The sequence below is a fragment of the Symphalangus syndactylus genome, chromosome 21 (genome assembly GCF_028878055.3).
Source record: "Symphalangus syndactylus isolate Jambi chromosome 21, NHGRI_mSymSyn1-v2.1_pri, whole genome shotgun sequence".
Lineage (NCBI taxonomy): Eukaryota > Metazoa > Chordata > Mammalia > Primates > Hylobatidae > Symphalangus > Symphalangus syndactylus.
Genome location: NC_072443.2, coordinates 76,447,026 through 76,467,760, shown reverse-complemented (window position 1 = coordinate 76,467,760; position 20,735 = coordinate 76,447,026). Strand labels below are relative to the sequence as shown.

General features: G+C 37.4%; 1 protein-coding gene across 3 annotated transcripts in view; it reads right to left on the bottom strand.

The window, feature by feature from the left end:
* Positions 1 to 20,735, bottom strand: part of SUCLG2 (succinate-CoA ligase GDP-forming subunit beta) — a 406,175-nt gene that overhangs the window by 80,990 nt on the left and 304,450 nt on the right. For all 3 annotated transcript variants that reach the window (XM_063630773.1, XM_063630772.1, XM_063630771.1), the window contains exon 11: positions 16,480 to 16,584. In XM_063630773.1, the coding sequence (XP_063486843.1) occupies positions 16,480 to 16,584 (105 nt within the window). The remainder of the gene's footprint in view (positions 1 to 16,479; positions 16,585 to 20,735) is intronic.

Here is a 20,735-nt window from a genome sequence, read left to right as displayed (position 1 = left end):
ACCCAACCTTCCATTTTATGATACTCAAAAAAGAAGAGCAAGCTAAACCTAAAGCAAGCAGAAGAAAGGAAATAACAAAGATTAGGGTAGAAATACAGAATAGAAGTGTAACAGAGAAGACCAATAAAAACAAAAAAAAAGTTTCTTTGACAAAGTCAACCAAATTGACAAACCCTTGGTTAGATTGACCATGATAAAGAGAGAGGAGATTCAAATTCCCAGAATCAGAAAAAAAAAAGATGAAACATTACCACAACCTTACAGAAATATAAATGATTATAAAGGAATTCTATGAACAATTGTAAGCCAAAAATTGGAAAATTTAGATGAAATGGACAAATTTCTACACAGACACAAAGTATCAAAACTGGCTTAAAAAGAAGTAAGCCATTTTACTAGATCTGTAACAAGTAGGAAGGTTGAAATACTAATCAAAAGACTACCCACAAAGAAAAGACCAGACACAGATTATTTCACTGCTGACTTCTACCAAACATTCAAAGAAGAATGCCAATTCTTCAAAAACTCTTCCAAAAAATTGAAAAGGAGTGAACATCTTTCAAATTACTTTATGAGGCCAGTATTATCCTGATACCCAAAACAGACAAGACATCACAAGAAAAGAAAACTATAGACCAATATCTTTATAGACATGTATGCAAAATCTTTAAGAAAATATCAGTGAACTGAACCCAGCAATATATATATATATATTTATTATATATAAATTATATATCAAAATTAAATGAGGTTTATTCTAAGAACGCAAGATTGGTTTAATATCAGAAAATCAATTAATATAATATGATCAATAGAAGTTTTAAAAATTACATGATCATATCCGTAATGCAGAAAAAGCATTTGACACAATCCAAAACCCTTTTATGATTAAAAAAAAACACTCAAAAATCTAGGAATAGACATGAACTTCCTCAGCCAGATAAAAGCCGTCTATAAAAAACCCACAACAAATCTATGCCTAATGGTACAAAACTAAATACTTCCTCCTAAGAGCAGGAACAAGACAAAGATATCCATTCTCTCTTCTATTCAACATTATACTGAAGGGACTAGTAAGGGAAATTATGCAAAAAAGAAAGAGAAGGAGAAGGAAAGAGAGAGAAGGAAAGAGAGAGAAGGAGGGAAGGAAGGAATGAAGGAAGGAAGGAAGGAAGGGAGGGAGGAAAGGAGAGGAAGGAAACAAGGAAGAAAGGAAAATTAAAAATTAAAGGTATCTGGATTGGAAAGAAGAAGTAAAGCAATCTATATTTGTAGAAGACATGATCTTGTATGTAGAAAATCCTAAGAAATTCATTAAAAAATATTAGATCTAATAAATGAGTTCAGCAAGGTTGCAGGATACAAGACCAATATGTAAAAATCAATGTATTTCTATCCAATTGCAATGAACTAACTGAAAATAAAATTAAGAAAACAATTCCATTTACAATAGCATCGAACATATTTAGGAATAAATTTGAAAAAGCAGTGCAAAACATATACTCTGAAAACTACAAAAATTGTTGAAAGAAAGTAAGATCAAATAGCTGAAAAAACATTCTATTTTCTTAGATAGGAAGATGTAACATTGTTAAGATAGCAATACTTGCCAAACTAATCAACAGATTTATCTCACTTCTCATCAAAATCTCAGCTAACTTTGTAGAAATTGGCAAGCTTACTCTGAATTCATATGGAATTGAACAGGAAAGAGAATAGCCAAAACAATCTTAAAAAAGAACAAAGTTGGAGGACACACAATTCCCAATTTCAATCCTTACTACAAATCAACAGTAATGAGGACAGTGTGGTACTGGCATAAAGATAGACATGTAGATTTATGGAATAGAATTGAGAGTACAGAAATAAACCCTACATTTCTAGTTAACTGTTTTTAGACAATGATGTCAAGACTATTCAATATGGAAAGAATAGTCTTTATAACAAATGGTGCTGAGACAATTGCACTGCTTCATGCAAAAGAATGAAATTAGACCCTATGCAAACTTTCCTTACACAAAATTAACTCAAAATAGATCAAAGCACTAAACCTAAGAGCTAAAATTATAAAACGCTCAGAGGAAAATATAGGTAAAACTACCACCTGGATTTAGCAAAGATTCGTATAAATGACACTACACATGTGCACCTCGTAGAAATGACACTAAAAGCATGAGCAACAAATAAAAAAATAGGTAAACTGGCTTCATCAAAATTCAAAATGTGTTTCAAAGGATGCCATCAAGGAAGTGAAAAAAAATAATCCACAGAATGGGAGAAAAATTTTGCAAATCGTGTATCTCACTTGCATCTAGGAATTTGCATCTAATCTAATACAAGGAACCTGTATCTAGTATACAAAACAAACTCTTACAATTCAGTAAAAAATACTAATAATTTTTAAATGGGCAAGGGATATGAACAGACATTTCTGTAAAAAAGATAAAAATGGTCAGAAAGCATGTAAAAAGTTGCTCAACATCCTTAGTGATCAGAAAAATGCAAATCAAAACCACAATGAGATAAAATCAATGAAAATGAGTAGAATCAAAAAGTGAGATAATAATAGGTGTTGGCGAGAACGTGGAGAAATCAGAACCCTCATACACCACAGGTTGGAATGTAAAATGATGCCAATGCTTAGGAAAACAGCCTAGTAGTTTATCAAATAATTAAAAATAGAGTTACCCTATGACCCAGAAATTCTACTTCATCTAGGAGAAACAAAAGTATATTTCCATACTTTTACATAAATGTTCATGGTAATATATTCGTATAGCCAAAAGGTAGAAACAGCTCAAATGCCTATCAACTGATGAATGTATTTAATATCAACCAAATGTACTATATATATATAATGGAATGTTATTCAGCCATAGAAAGGAATGAAGTACTGACCCATGCTACAACATGAATGAGCCTTGAAAACATGATGCTAAATGAAAAAAAAACAGGCACAAAAGACCACATGTTATATGCTTCCATTCATATGAAATTTCCAGAACAAGAAAATCTATACAGAAAGTAGGTTAGTGATTGCGCAGGACCGTGGGAATAGGGAGGTAGGGGAATGTTATCTAAAAGGTATGAGATTTATTTTTGAGATAATGAAAATGTTCTAAAACTGACTGAGGTGATTGTTGCACATTATCACTGAATATACTAAAAACCATTGAATTGCACACTTTAAACGGTGAATTGTATAGTATGTGAATTATAGTTCAATGAATCTGTTACAATTTTATTAAAAGAATACCTACTGTATGTTTCCATTTATATGAAATTCTAGAAGAGGCGATATTATAATGACAATAATTAAGTAGATCAGTCATCATCATGCACCATGTATTAGTCTATTCTCATGGTGCTAATAAAGACGTATCCGAGACTCGGTAGTTTATAAAGAAAAGAGGTTTAATTGAGTCACAGTCCCACATGGCTGGGGAGGCCTTACAATCACGATGGAAGGCAAAGGAGAAGCAAAGTCATGTCTTACATGATGGCAGGCAAGAGAGTCTTCGCAGGGGAACCCCCATTTATAAAATCATCAGATCTCGCGAGACTTATTTACTACCATGAGAACAGTATGGGGGAAACCGCCCCCATATCCAAAGCACATCAGACCAGGACTGGGGAGAGGGATGGACTGCAGAAAGGCCCAAGAAGAATTTTCAAGATTATGGAATTATTCTACATCATGATTCCGTGGTGGTCATGTTACAGTATACATTGTCAAAACATCATTTGTTCATTTAAAATTAAGGAATTTTAATATATTCAAATTATATCTCAAGGCTGATTTTCAAGATAAAAATTTCTTTTCAATACCAAGTGATGTGAGATTTTGTTAGGTCATGAATTTTCTAGACAAAATACCAATGCCAAGTGACAGCACAAATATTTTGATAGCCTTGGTAAACACTAAATACTTTATCTACTCTATCCAGTTTTCTTACGAAAGCAGATTTTTACACATCATTGCAAAGTATTCTTCCATTAGGTAGTCAGACATTGACACATTTGTTCATAAATGGGTCCCAAAACACATATCTAGCTTTGAGATAAAGACCTTTAGTTATATGATAGAATCTATAAAGTGGAAATCATATATGGATACAAAGAAGTATTCTTCCCTAAATAGTTATTCAGAAAACAGAGTTTCTTCATATGCAAGTCTTTATATATTTTCTCATTACAGAGTACTTTCTCAAATACTTTATTTTGAACTTGTCAAAATTGAGTCTTTAAAAAAACAGAAATAAATTTAACACAGATTTGGTGTTTTTCCTGGAGAAATGATCTCATTATGGCAAGACTGGTTGTCATTGTAAACAAGTCTTTTAAAGAGCAGTCCAGAAAGTGATTACACTGGGGAGATCTGGAATACAAACCTACAGGACAAATGGTGGACCTCATTTACTTGTATGCTTTAGTAAAATTAATATACCAAAGCTGAATGGGGTTGAATTTTAATAAGCTAATGTTTGGGGTCCAAAGCTGAATGGGGTTGAACTTTAATAAGCTAACGTTTGGGGTCCATGTGCAATGATTCTGGTTCTTAATTGTTAGTAGGTGAATGCATAGTCATGTTCTCTGGGCATAACCTACTGGTCTTGCTCTGCCTTGGGAGAGAAGGGTCAACCAATCAAGGGATATGCTGAAACAAAATAGGAAGCTACATCTGTTATGGATCTCTGACTTGAGACCAAGACATCTGCCCATCAGAACTGTGGCAAATTTCACTGTTAGTGGATGTGCATGTTTCACTAGGAACACACTGAAAAGTCAAAAACAGCCCGTTAGTTTCCCAGGGAATGAATAACAAGCATAATGATAATGCTCAATTTTAAAGGTGGTGGTTTCACATACCTCAAATATTTCCATGACAGAGGCCAAATAGCATAATGTTTGAGAACATGGACTGGGAAACCAGACAGCATGGCTTTGCATCTTGAATCTACCATTTATAAATCACTAACCTTTCTGTGCCTCAGTTTCCTCTTCTGCAAAACAAGAATATTAGTAGCACTTAATATCTACCATGTTGATTCATGGGTTGAATAAGTTAGTAGATGTAAAGTGCTCAGAACAGTACCAAGCAGCATTTAAGTTTCATTTATCACTTGAGGTAGGATAGGCAAATGTCATTATCCCCCTTTCACAGATGGGAAAAAGGCTTAGAAAGTGTGAGTGAATCACACAGCCAACCAGTGGCTGAGTCAGAACCAAACTGTTCGACTTCTGACTCTAGTGTTCTACCCTGTCAGTCACACATCCTGATATGGTTTGGATCTGCGTGCCCACCCAAATCTCAGGTTGAATTGTAATCCCCAATGTTGAAAGTGGCGCCTGGTGGGAGGTGACTGGTTCATGGGGGTGGTTTCTCATGGCTTAGCACCATCCCATTTTGTAGTGTCCTTGCAATGGTGAATGAATTCTTGTGAGATCTGGTTGTTTAAAAATGTGTAGCACACAGAGAGGGGAACAACACACACCAGGGCCTGTTAGGGGGTAGGGAGTGAGAGAAGGGAACTTAGAGGATGGGTTAATAGGTGCAGAAAACCACCATGGTTAATAGGTTAATAGGTGCAGAAAACCACCTTATACCTGTGTAACAAATCTGCATGTTCTGCACATGTATCCTGTTTTTGTTTTTTTGGGTTTTTTTTGTAGAAGAAATAAAAAAAATCAGATTACGCGCTGAAAAAAAAAGTGGGTAGCACCTCCCCCATCTTTCTCTTGCTTCTGCTCCTACCATATGGGACATCTCGTGCCCCCTTTTCCACCATGATTGGAAAATTCCTGAGGCCTCCACAGAAGCGGAAGCTGCTATTCCTCCTGTACAGCCTGCATAACCTTTTCTTTATAAATTACCCAGTCCCAGTTATTTCTTTATAGCAGTGCAAGAATAGACTAATACACATCCTTAAATTCAGAATCAAAGATGAGCCTGTCTCATTCAACAGTAAGAAAACCAATTAGCAAGGATCCATTCACTTTCTCACTGGGACACTTTAGAAACTGCAAAAACTTGCATAGGCCATTATAGCAGTGCTTTTCAAAACGCCATCCGAGGGTCAAATATTCAGTTCAGTGGGTTGCAACTTTTAAAAGAAGTAAAACACAGTAGAGTAGGAAATACAATGCATCAAAAATTATAAGGGTAATTACTATATTGTGATACGTTGGTTTAATTACATACATTCTGTACTCATGTGCACATATGCATGTGATAGACAGCATTATTTCCCACAATTATTCATTCCCTGGGCCACCTGCCCTTCCTTGTTGGAGAATTATGCCAGCCATCGTACTCTGTTGCTAGCTCACTTGCAGAGTTCCTGTGACCGTGGTGTGCTTCCCCACCATATTGATATTTGCAGTGGGCCATGAGACTCACTACAGTCAATGGAGTGTAAGCATGCGACTTACACCAAGCCTGAGCGGTAGTGTTTAGAGCAATTATATAGGTTGGCTCAGTGCTTTACTCTTTCCCTTTGCCATAAGCTCATCTTAGGATGGGGCTGCTGCCTTAGGCAGAGTTCTGGAATGACAAACTACTTGGAACAGGGTTGTGGCCCTTCTACAGACTAGAAGAGAGAGTTACAGCCTAGAGCAGAGCCACCACTGATGAACAGCCTGCATGTACATAATGAGGAATTAACCTTTGTTTTGACACCCCTGAGATTTTCAGTTGTTTGTTACCATAACACAACGTGGCCAAAGATGACTAACAGGTATATTTATGTGTATTGGATTGATGAGATAAATGTATTTCTTACTGAAGAAGGTGGTCAAAAAATTTCAAAATCACTTAATTAATTAACTGTCTCAGTCAGCTTGGGCTGCTATAACAGAATCTCATAGATGGGGTGACTGAAACAACGAACATTTACTTCTCACAGTTCCGAAGTTTGGAAGTCTGAGATCAGGGTGCCAGCAGGATTGGGACCTTGGTGAAGGCCGTCTTCCTGGTTTACAAATGTTCGTCTTTTTGTCGTAGCCTCACACGGTGGAGAGACTGTGAGCTCTGGTCTCTATATTCCTTCTTAAGGGCACTAATAACATTCACGAGGGCTCCCCACTCATGGCCTAATTACTTCTAAAGGTCCCACCTCCAAATACCATCATATTGGGGATTTAGGCTGTAGAATTTAACTTTGGGGAGACACAAACATTCAGTCTATAGCAATGACCATTTAGAAACTTGATTCTTTTAAGACCAGCCTGGCCAACATGGTGAAATGCTGTCTCCACTAAAAATACAAAAATTAGGTGGCATGGTGGCACGTGCCTGTAATCCCAGCTACTCCAGTGGCTGAGGCACAAGAATCCCTTGGACTTGGGAGGCGGAGGTTGCAGTGAGCTGAGATAGCACCACTGCACTCCAGCCTTGGCAGCAGAGTGAGAGTCTGTCTCAAAAAGAAAGAAACTTGGTTCTTTAAAACATTAGTTTAGTTCACTTGACACACTTAGGTATTTCTCTAGATTTCCTATTTGTTTATATTAGTTTTAAAATGCTTCACTTGTATTTTAATTTTTGTCTGCTTTTCATAGGACAGACTTTACTTCCTTCTATCCCATAAGAATTAGACCAACGTCTTTTCAAATTATGGCATCTGTATATCAGTTAACAGATTTTCAGACGTGCACTGCCTTACATAGAAAATTATAGTAAGAATGCAACAGCATTTGTTATTTAGTGGTAATAATAATTACATGTTAATGAGAGAGACTGTTTCGTAATATACTAATAATATAAACTAATATCATAAATGAAGTAAGGTACACAATGACATCTGGGTCAAATGTAGATCCAGATTATGAAGACCCTGCCAGCTCATTATCTGACACTGAAGATAATAGTCATACCACATAACACAATCAAATGTTGGAACTTGAAGGATCACAGTGAATGGAATCCTAATCACCTCTGGTTGTCTTCAGCTCTAGAAAGTGGTTTTTCTTTTGCTGTGGCAGTTTTTGTACGGGTGTTTAATCATACCAAAAAACATGTCAATGATTTCTTTCACAGTTGAGCGGGAGTCAGGGAAACACAAAGCATTTGAAATGAATTCAACTTGCAAAGACTGAGGTGTTTGTACCACATTTGTTCTTCTTAAAAAATTCTGGTGTCTTATCTCTAACAATAAAAAAAATGACAATGCTTCCTTGAAGTGATAGGTGCATGCACTCAAAACTGAATAAATCACTGAAATCTGCCACTTGAGCAAACCATCTGAAATGACAGAAACAGTCTTTACTGGCATCATCATTGTAATGAAGAAATGTGATTTTTAAATCCCATCTTTCATCTTGAAGGTTCACTTAAACATCTTGTTCCATAACAGAAGTGTGAAAGGGTAGAGTTTGGAAACTGCTACATATTATTTTTTACAGTATTCTGTAAAGAGTTAAAATCAATAGCCATAATTTATTAATATTCATATATTTTACTATTTCTTTAATATTAAACCAAGATCTGGAGACATACTATTTTCTATAAATAGTGATATTAGATTGATAATCAGGCACAACTTCTTTAATTCAAAATCCTTCAATGCTTCATATGTAGTTGCCGCTCCTTTGCTACTGATTACAACATACGTTTTCTATTCCACCTCATAGCTCTCTAATGACCATCAAACAAAATATCTCATCTGCAGAATAGATGCTCAGTGGTAAATAAAACAAACTCATCTAGCACCTCCCTCTCTTAGTTATGCCATGCATAGGCTAAGAAACCTTAACATGGTATCCGATTGTGATGGAAAGCACCTGCATACTCACACAACGTGCTTTCTTCTCCCTGATGCCACTTGCGTTATATAATGACCATCAGCATCACCTGATGAAGGAACTTTGCTGAAGGGTCACTCGGCTTTCTCTCCAAGTATGTTGCTAATTCTGCTACCTTTGCCCTGAGGATGCAACTCTTCATGATGCTTTTGTTTTCTTCCCTTCTCTGTCCTTATCAAAACAATTCATCAATTTTGTACTGGAAACTTTATTTTGCATTTCCCATTCTGAGAAAACACAATTAGTTTACCAGTTAAAATTTGAAGAAGATAAAAAACATAAATATTTTACAATGTTATTGAATTTTAAAAATTGATAAGGCACTGAGCATTGGGCTATCTACAGGTCCCATACAATCCAACTTTTAGATATTCATCATTATACATTTTAGACATATTTTGCTGTTTTGTTGACTTACACCTAACTTTGTATGTCCCAGGAAACACAGATTTGGATTTAGTCTTTATGCTTACAATTTCATCTTAAGCTATAGTAAATAATAAAAAGTAAATCATTTTACTTCTTTCGTCACTACTTTTAAGCTTGAACCATTTCCAGCCATTTATTTATTTTAGTCAACTGGCAGAATAACATAACAGCAAAAAATGCCCATGTAATAAATAACAGCACAATGTCATAAAATTAGTTGAGATGAACTGTACCTTGTTATCTACGTTGAAGAGTATTAAAAAATGCTTTTATGAGGCTATTAAATGACACTTCACCACTGGTTAATTCCTCAATATGGGGGTCATTGACTAGCATTCTCATTTACCTTTCCAATTCAGGCCTCCTTCAAAAAGTCACCATTCTTTCTTAGAAAGGGATATTAATACAGACTCTATTCATACTAACCCCACCATGTTATCATCATTCTTCTGATTCAAAATTAATAAATACTGAGAAACAAATTTTCCTCTATTAAAGGGATAGTTTTACTTTTTAATGGTTTCTGTATTCAGTCCAGTCAATAACATTTTTAAGTTGTTGGTGGATATTCCGAATATTGTAATTTTTATCATTTTTAAAGGGGCAATTTTGTAAAATGACAAGACCATAAAGGGCTACCTTTGCATGTTCTCTGCTATAGAAAATCAGATGCCCTTGTTTTTAGAGAAGAAAAAAAATCAATGTTGACAAAAGTCCTGTACAAAGATCTCTAATGCCTTTGACCAGTAGTCATCATAACACATGCAGTTTTTTAATGTGGACCTTTTTGGTTTGGTCCTTCTTAATCTTTAATACAATGATGATTAGATTAAATGGTAATGTATATTGAATAAAAATTTGCTAGCAAATATTTTTACTATAACACATTACTATATGAGATATTTTAACCAGCTGTTAAAATTTGGTACATGTTGATATTTTCAGTATTTATATGGCTAATATAGCTACCTAGATCATCCAACAATGTGTAACTAAAAATATTTATCATTACTAGAAACACAAAAGAAGTCGTGGTTAAAACTTAGGCTTTGATATCATTCTGAACTGGGTTAAAACCTTGTGTTCTCACAAACGATGTGATCTTGATCAAGCAACAACTTCTCGAAATCTGTTTCTTTATTACTACTCAGTTGCAAGCCACATAAGGGTAAGGACCTTATCTACTGAGCTAATATTTTATCACCAACATTTAACACATTGCCTTGAATATGGTAGTTAATTAATAAATATTGAATAGCTGAAATAACACATTGAATAATAGGGGCAGTAATATAATTTACCTCATAGGGTAGATGCAACCATGAAATAAGACTAGACATGTACAGATCTAGAAGAGAAACATGATTAATTAGCTATTATTAGGGTGACCATATAATTTGACATACATATCGGGACACTTCAGAATAACAGAGGGTGCCATTAACAGTTACACGGGGGCAAAAAGACGTGAACTAAGGCCATCCAAGTCAAACTAAGGTATGTAGTCACCCCAGCTCTGGCAAATATTATTAAGCAATATAGGAAACCAAGGATAGAAGGAAATGTGTAGTTGTAGATACGTAATATATAATTATTTGACAATGGTTGCAATGTAGACAAATAAAACCACAGCAATAGCGTCTAACCTGGCAGAAACTGCCGCCACCTACCTGCCCAAAGCATTAGAGAGAAGGAAGAGTAGAAAAATGACGTTTCCTGAGCCCAAATTTCCACATTGGGTTTTTCAGATTCGTTTAACTTACTAAGTTGAATTAGATTAATAATTCTCTTTCAAGATTCCTTGTCAAATTCTCACAGCGATTGCTTTTCACCTCTCATATTCCTGGCCCTGCCCTGTCTGAGTGGAAGATCTTAACTTCTAATTCAACAATTTACATATTGACCTGTTTCCTGGCTAATGTTTGTTCTTCCTCAGGATATCTCTATACTATTACCTCTTCTCCCTTCCACCTCTTCTGTCTGTAAAAAAGACACATCTTTCCTTTAGGCTATGGCCCTTCACCTCACAGACACTTTATGTATGTATGTATGTATGTATGTACGTATGTATTTGAGACAGGGTCTTACTCTGTCCTCCAGGCTGGAGGGCAGTGGTGCAATCTCGGCTCATTGCAGCCTTGACCTCCTGACTCAAGTGATCCTCCCACCTCAGCCTCCCGAGTAGCTGGGATCACAGGTGCTCACCATCATACCCAGCTATTTTTTTGTATTTTTAGTAAAGATGGGGTTTTGCCACGTTGCCCAGGCTGGGACACTCTTCTCATCATAGTCTCCAAGATGTTGTTCTTTTTTTTTTTTTTTTTTTGAGATGGAGTCTTGCTATGTCACCCAGGCTGAAGTGCAGTGGTGCGATCTCGGCTCACTGCAGCCTCTGCCTCCTCTGCCTCCCAGGTTCCAGGAATTCTCCTGCCTCAGCCACCTGGGTAGCTGAGATTACAGGCATATGCCACTACGCCTGGCTAATTTTTGTATTTTTAGTAGAGATGGGTTTTCGCCATGTTGGCCAGGCTGGTCTCGAACTCCGGATCTCAGGTGATCCACCCGCCTTGGCCTCCCAAAGTGCTGGGATTACAGGCATAAGCCACTGCGCCTGACCCAAGATGTTCTTCTATCAGTTTTTCACTCTCTTCTTATTGGTGTCTTCAATATCCCCTTCCTGATAAGATTCAGAAGTCTGGATCTTATGCTCTGGAATCATAAACATTTAGGTTCTAATTCTGGGTTTTCGATCTCTGTGTGATCTTAGGAAAGCTGGTTAACATCACTGAGCCTCAGTTTCTTCACGGTAAAGTGGTAATTGTAATGCCTAGCTCAAAGAATAGCAAGGAGGATTAAATGAGATAATGTATGTAAAACGTCTAGAAGACTTCTGGGCAAGACATTGACACCTTAGATTCAAACACTGGTGCACATCCTCTCCTCTAAGCAAATAACAAGAGAAGGCAGAACCTTAAAAGAGAAAAGTAATAACATATATGGAGGCTAAAAAATAAGATAAATGTATCTGGAACCAAAAATTGAACAGAAATACAAAGTCATAAAAGGAGCTGAAAATGGAGGCCTGTTGGACTCTGTTTCCGAAATAGGCAGTGGCTACCAAGAGCTAGGCTTCTATGTGTCAACAAGGACCAAGGGAAAGGCACACAAGCGAGGCGACTGGAATCAGGAATGACAGGGATCCGGCATCTGGGGAGAAATTTTTCCATCCCATTGGCAGCATCATTTTCCTTTTTCAACCACAGGCTGCAGTTGTTTTCCACACACTCCCATCTTAAGGCGCCTGTAAGTGCCATGTTCATAATTCACAGTTTCTATTTCCCTTCCCATACTGCTAGACTTTTATTGAATGTACATTTTGCATTCCTGTGAAAAACTCACAGTGATTTATACTGATATCCCAGTGGAGCAGGAACCTCAAGGTGACATTATAAGGACTCAGGGTCCAGCTGCTGAATGCAGACAACTGAAAGAGGGAGCAAGAGGAGGGAAAAGAGGGAAGGACAGAAAAGAAAATAAGAACAAGAAACAAAAGTAAATTAAATACTGATTTATCTGCAGCAGAATTTATTCCTAAAAAAATCTATTTTATAAAGGAAACTGACAATGGCTTTAAAATAAATGTTTCAGGTATTTAAAGACAAAAATGAATAAAACCATGAACATAATGGATTACGATACATAGACTTGGGAGAAAAATAATGATGAGTAAAGAAACCGATGAAATACGTCAGCAAATTTAATGACGTATTGACTATTTTGGGTGTGTGTTAACGTTATGTTTAGAGAAAAAAAACAAGATGGGGAAAGGGAGCAATTTGCTTAATTAAATTGTGATAAGTAGGAGGAAAGAAATGATTAAAAATAGATTTGTTTAAATATTTACAGTTAAATAGGTATGTGAAAAAAATTCAGGGTTGCCACTAAAAGTAAACAATACAATATATGCTTTCTGTATTTGTTTTCTGCATCTGTATAACAAATTATCACAAATTTACCTGCTTAAAAAAATACATACATTATCTCAGAGTTTCTGTGGGTCAGGAGTATGGGCACAGGCTGGGTGGGTCTTCTCTGTTCAGTGTCTCACCAAGCTGCAATCAAAGGGTGGGCCTAGCTGTGTCCTCAAGTGAAGGCTCTCTTAGGGAAAAATCTACTTGCAACCTTCCTAAGGTTGTTGGCAGAATTCATGTCCTTGCAGCTGTATGCCTGGAATCCCAGAATTCCCGCTAGTGTTGGCGAGATGCTGCTCTCAGCATCCAGGAGATATTTCCACATTATTGTCACCTGATTCCCTCCATAGGCAGTTCACAAAACGACTGTTTCTTTGAGGTCAGCAGGAGAATCTCTCAAACTCCTGTTTCTGATCTCTAAACCTTCATTTCAAGGGCTCCTATAATTAGATCAGGCCCAACCAGGATAACTTCCCTCTTCATTAAGTTAACTGATTAGAGACTTAAACTGCATCTTCAAAATCCCTTCCCCTTGGCTGTACAATGTAACCTAAGCACCAGAGTGCTGTCCCATCATATGCACCAGTCCTGCCCACACTCCAGGAAGATTATACAGGAAGGTGGGAATTGTAGGGGCCATCTTAGAATCTGCCAACCACAGCCTGTCCTTTGAACCCCCAATGATTTAAATTCCTCCCAGATGCAACATGTATTTACCCCTCCCAAAGTTCCCACAAGTCTTATCTCATTACAGCAACAGCTTACAGTCCAGTAATACCATATATTTGTATGTGTATATCTTTTTCAACTGAAAAGGAGCAATAAGAAACAAAAATGAATGATAAACAGAAGAAATAAAAAATTGTAGAAAGAAATACAAATAAACCAATAATCCCAACAAACATAAATAAAGTCTGCTTTTTAAAAGATATAGATTTTTTAAATGAGTAAAGTGCACAGAGTCCAGCTATATGTTTCTTAAAAAACTACAACAAAATGCAGAAAGATTAAAAGAAAGGAACTAAAAAATATATGCCAGTAAAATTGTAATCCCCAAATATCTAGGGTTCTAATATAACATCAGATAAAATAGAACCTAAATCCAAATTATTACAGGGTTAAAGAAGAATACTACTAATGATACAAAAATAACTTCCTAAGATATATAATAATCATTAACTTATGCACATCTAACAGCATTCTCTCTCTCTACACACACACACACACACACACACACACAATCACATTGAAACTGGGAACTTTTAACACAACTCTATTAAGTCTATTAACTTAATAATAATAGAAAAGATTTGAAAACAGAATGAACATGTTTGACGTAATGCAATGTAATAAAAATTGAACCTCTATGTTCTTTTCAAGTACAAAGATGCCATTTACAGTAATTAACTGTATCATATTCAAATGTCAACACATCTCAAAGTTTCAATATCATAGCGACTATGTTATCTCACTGTAATGAAATTAAACCAGAAATTAAAAATTAAAAGATAAAAGATCATATATTTAGAACTCTAGAACATTCACTCCCAAATAACATAATCCAAAGGAAAATAACAGTGAGAGAATTATAAAGTATTTAGGATAGGACACCAGTGAAAAGACAGCTGAAACTGCAAAATTAGTGAGATGCAGATAAAATATGTACAGGTAAGTTTAAATGGATCTATTCAATATCAAGAAAGACTAAGTATAAATGAGTTAAGTATTTAACTAAAGATCTAGACAAAGAATTTAGAAAGAGTAACTCAAAATAATCAGAAGAAAAAATAACAAACATAATCAAGAAATACATAAAATAGAAAACGATAATACACTAGGGCAAATGAACGTGACCATACCTTGGTTCTCTGAGAAACAGAAAAGGCTGTAGCAAGACTAATTTTTTAAGAATAGGCATAAATAAACAATAACAGCAAGAAAAAAGGAGTAAGGTACACCACAGATATTAAAAACGCAATAGTCTGAGAATCGAGGTAATTATATTCTGCTTGTTGGTGACTGAGGTAGGAACAGGCATATGACAATTCTTGTGAAAAGGACAAGGAGAAAAAAGGAGAAATTTTGCTAGAACTCTTCTTGAAAAGTATTATTTGGTTTTAGGAAAGGTCAGAAGACAAGAAACTGCCTCTTTCTGGTTTTGGTTGTTGTTGTATGAAGATGTGATGGTTGGTACTGTGGCAACCACATTGGATCATGAGGGTAAAACCAAGGGAATAAGAGAAGTTAATAAGAACATTGTTGAGACCCTGAAGAACCAACCCCAGAACCGCCTTATTTTCAGATTCCTGTTATGTGAGATAATACAGTATTTATGTTTAATTAGCTCTTATAAGAATATTCTATAACTTGGAGACAAATGCATTCTAATGGATATAACATTCTGGAACCAGTTTCTTAATTTTGTTTTATAAATAGATTATAAATAGAGAAGCAAAATTTTTGCAACTGGAATGGAATAATCTGAGAGGCCTTCTCTCATGGATGGCTAATATGGTACAGGAGTCATGAATGAAGAGAGGTTGTTATACAGAATGTTCTGAACTCTGATGGAGGTGCTGAATAACAAGCAGGATTAACAAGTGATGTGACAGAAGCTATCCAAAGGGAAAGGACCAATGGCTCATTTCCCACCCATTTAAGGCGCCAAAGCTCTTGGCAATCTGAACATAGTTATCGATTATACATACCCTTCATCCTCATAACTCTTCAAATGCCTTTATTAAACAAGTACACTTCTTGCACTCATTACCTACCTGGACACAATTCTTTTTTTTTGAGACAGAGTCTCACTGTCGCCCAGGCTGGAGTGCAATGGCACAATCCTGGCTCACTGCAGGCTCCGCCCCCTGGGGTTCACGCCATTCTCCTGCCTCAGCCTCCCGAGTAGCTGGGACTACAGGCACCCGCCACCTCGCCTGGCTGATTTTTTGTATTTTTAGTAGAGACGGGGTTTCACCGTGTTAGCCAGGATGGTCTCGATCTGCTGATCTCGTGATCCGCCCGCCTCGGCCTCCCAAAGTGCTGGGATTACAAGTGTGAGCCACCATGCCCGGCCTACCTGGACACAATTCTAAAATATTTTTGGTGAATGAACAGCTATAAGCCATGCCCTTCCATTTTCCATTTCCATTAGCATGAAGCTGAACCCAAATGTAAAAAAATAATTTTGTGATGATACTCATTAATATGGAAAAGTAATTTCAGCAAGTATCTTAGCAAAGTAAATCTTTAACATAAAAAATGCTGATGGCACACTTACTCAGATTTTGGTGGGTGACGTTCTCTTGGATACCAGTTATAATCCCATTTGAATTTCCTGTTTCTTGCTTTATGTGCATATAACTTCCTTTTTCCATAAAAGTACCTGAAATTGGAGTGAAATTCTTGTAATGAGATTTTTCTGGCAATATATTTAGATGAACAACAACAGTATGGTATTCATAAGATCCTGTTACTCCTATGCCTTGATGGAAACATCGTGTTACTGGTTCTTCTCCCACTGGAGGAATATGCTTTGAGGACTGAACTTTCTTCCCTGTCTCTCTCTCATTTATTAGGAAAACAACGTCATCATCTTCTCAGATTGCTGACATTTGGATAAGGCAGATGAAACAAGTAAGTGTTCTTATGTCCACATAGAAATAGCCATGCACAAAATTTTCTTATAAAACAGATAATAGAGTGACTGTAATAGAGACTAGACCAGAAGTCAGGACTCTTGGGTCCAATTGTTCAATCTTAGGCTTGTTCTGAGATGCCAGAAAAAAAAAAATCACTCAAGAGTCTTTTGGTGCCTTTTTGGGCTGCACCTATAAATGGTAATTATACTTTCCTATTATAGAGTTCTCCACCATCTATTGTGATGTGTAACTATCTCAAAGGAGTAGTTGACAGCTTAGTTAATGCATAGAGTATAAATCACATTGAGTTTCTCACAGGAATGCAAAATGTACATTAAATACAAAGTCTAGCAGCATGAGAAGGGAAATAGAAACTGTGAATCATGAGCACACCACTTACAGATGTCTCAAGATGTGGATTATGTGGAATACAACTGCAGCCTGTAGTTAAAAAAGGAAACTGACGCTACTGGTAGGATGGGTTGTTTTCTAGGGCAGGGCTCAGGAGATACACGAGGCAGATTTCTACCCTCGAATTGCAAATGGGCCATTGTGTGAGCCTTGGCAACTCTGGTACAGCCTGCAGGGTCTAAAATGGCCTGGCCCCTGCTCACTTCTCTATTATTAAATTGATTGCATTAACGGCCCAATTCTTCATCCTTTCCTGTATCCATGCTTTTTTGCCATGGGGTTTTAAGCAACTCTTACAAAGAGGTAGAGTATATTTGGGGTATCTTGATTTTGAGTTTGGCCATGTGACTTGCTTTGGCTAATAGGATTTTACTGGTTGTGATACTAACAGATGTCTAGAAAGTGCTTGCATGTATTTGGTTTTGCTCTTGCTCCTCTGGGATGGTGAGGAGAACATGCCCTGGCTAGGCTGCTGAAGGATGAGACATACAGAACAGAGCCAAGCTGCCCAGGTGTTCCAGCCAAAGCCAACCTAGATCAACCATCAGCCAGCTGGTTCCCAGACATGTGAATAAGCCAAACCAACAGGAAAAATTGCCCAGTTGTGCCTGTCCTAAATAACTGACTCCCAGACTCATAAGCAAAATAAATGCTTATTGTTACAAACCAGTGAGTTTTGAGATGATTTGTTATACAGCATTCTTGTGGCTATCAATCTGATATACTTTCCAACACTTCCCTGTTGCTCTCCACACTCACTCCAGCAATATTAGACTTATCTATTTAAGAGAACTTTTCATGTACCCCAGGACAGGATCCTTGCACACGCTGTTCATTCTCTGCCTGGAGCTGTCTCTTATGCTTCTCCCCTGGCCCCTTACTTTGGCCAGCTCCTTAGCTGAAATACATTTATTCATCAGTTCTTAGCTCAAAAGCAGCTTCCTTAGGCAAGCTTTTCCTTCCAATCCAGAGTAAGTAGGCTTTCTTTAAAATTGCAATGTATTTTCATGTATTTGTGTTACTTTATATCAGAGAACTTTTTACTGATGTCTCTGTTAATGAATGGTACTCCAATTTTTTGTGTGTCATAGTTAAGCTGGTCTCCTCCATGAAATTGCAAAGTCCTTGAGTTTAGAGGCTGCAAGTGTTATCTGGGCCTCCACTGTATCCTACCACAGCAGATAATATAGTGTATTAGGTACACGCTACCTAATGCAGTGACAGGCACCAATTTTTATTGAATGAAGATGTAAGTTGTATCCTCCACCTTTTGTGGGTGATGACTGATGAGTTACATTTGTAGCCTTCTCCAGAAGTATGCCTTGAGTAACTGGAGCTGCCTCATTCAAAGATACTTGAGAGGTACACAAATAAGCCCTCTCCCTCAGAGGAAGCCCATAATCAGTGACTCATAGATGCGGGTATGGAGTAGTCCAGCCTGCTTGCCTCTGAGTGAGATAACCTCCGTGGTGTAATTTATGCTCTAGAGCTCCCCGTGAGATCGGGCCTAGGTTCGACTTCTAAAACCACATCTTTGCCAGGTTCCTTTCCCTGCACTAATCTATGACCTCATCCTGCTTTATGTTTCTCCTGAGAACTTGACCTCAATAAATCACTTGGAGAAAAATTCCTATTTTAGGTTCTACTTCCAACCAAACCCAAATAAAGACATGCAATAAATTTGAGCATTTTTTGCTCAACCAAAAAATAAAATGAACAAAAGAACCATGAAATAGTATCTATTGGTATAAATCTTTGGATAGAGAAAAATTATAGCTCACTCTTCTCAAAGGGTCCAGAAATTCACAGACATCTGATAATTTGGGGGTTGGTTAGAACCTCCATGGTTATTAAAGCAAAGTTTTATTCATCCCTGGAAATGTTTATTCTCATAATTGTACCACTATACACTAATACATTTCTTAACAGCACTGTTCAAGTAGAGAGCATATTTGATGTCTGACTGCCAGGATTTTCATCTCCCCTGTATTTGTGGGTTTCTGCTTTCAGAAGATAAATAGAGAATAGGTGATGGTGGCTGGAAAAATGCCCATCATACAGTCTTAAAAGAAAAATGATATAAGGCTACACATAGTGCAATCTTAAATAATAAAACAAGTCCATCCATCTCTCTATCTAGGCATTGAAAAATCAATGAAAGGACGCATACCAAGATGTGAACAGCAGTAGTAAAGTTATGAGATATTTTTCTTTCATCTTTTACAATTTTACAATCTTCACATTTTAAAATGAAAGCATGACTGTGGTTTTTGAAAAAATGTGGTTTAAAAAAAGGGTAACTCAGTAAACAGATCAAATAGAGAACAATGGCACTTCCTTCCCCTCCCCCCAACCTCACCCCCGGCAATGAGCTCTGTTTAAAAGTAAATTTCTGGACATTCTACATCAAATATAAGATGGCTTTGAAAGGTGAAGAAAATCAGATCTCCTAGGGATTTAAGGAAACAAGACACAACACAGTGTTGAGTTCCCTAGGTTTTCATTTTGCCTCATATATCCCAGATTTGGAACTGAAGAAGCTGGAGAAATGCCAATGGGCACAGATAAGGAAACCGCCAACAAAACCCTGTTGTCTGTAGCCAAAGGACCAGGAAGGGGCAGCCTAACAAGGCAGGACCCTTCTATACCCACTCTACTTCAGTGGGACACTACAGAAGTAACGTGTGACCTCAGCCCTACTGAAGCCCATGAAGGCTGAGTGGGGAGCTCTGACTTCCCCCCTCACCAGGCTATAAGGAGGAACCCAATCCCTCTGCCTGGGTGGTATCAGAAAGGCTCAGTAGAGAGTTGGTTTGTTTATCTCTTCTAGACAGTAATAAGACTCCCCACCTCCTACATGGCGTCAGTGAAGAACACATGGGAAGCCTGGCCTTCCACCCCTACTCAGCAGTAAAGAGGCATCTCCCCCACTTCTCACTGCTATGGTGTCAGAGGAGGCCTAACAGAGAGGCAGGACTTCCACCACCATCCTCAAGTAAAGAGGCCATAACTCTCTTCTGTGGTGCTAGTGGGGCCATGAGGGGTGCAGCACTAGGCATTCCTTGCTCTCCCAGCCTGGGGGATTCAGTCAGTGGAGGCGTAATGAAAAGTCAGAGTGCCCACCCACCCAGGAGTGATAAGGAGCCGCACTTCAGGTGTGAACGAAGGCCACCTGGTTGTCCACCCAACATGGCAGCAGTGAGGTATCTCCTTCGTCCTCTGCTGGAGCAGTGTTGGAGGAAGCTGGCTCAAACAGATTTAAACGAGATCCAAAGTCTCAGAATGTAGCATCCAAAATGTCCAAGTTTCAAAAGAATAGCACGCTTCATACTAGGAAGGTCTCAAGCTGAATGAAAAAAGGTGATCCATAGATGCCAATACGGAGACTACAGGAATGGCAGGATCATCTAACAGTTTAAAGCAACCATCATAAAAAATGCTGGCACTGAACAGTTATGAACACACTTGAAACAGGAACAAAATA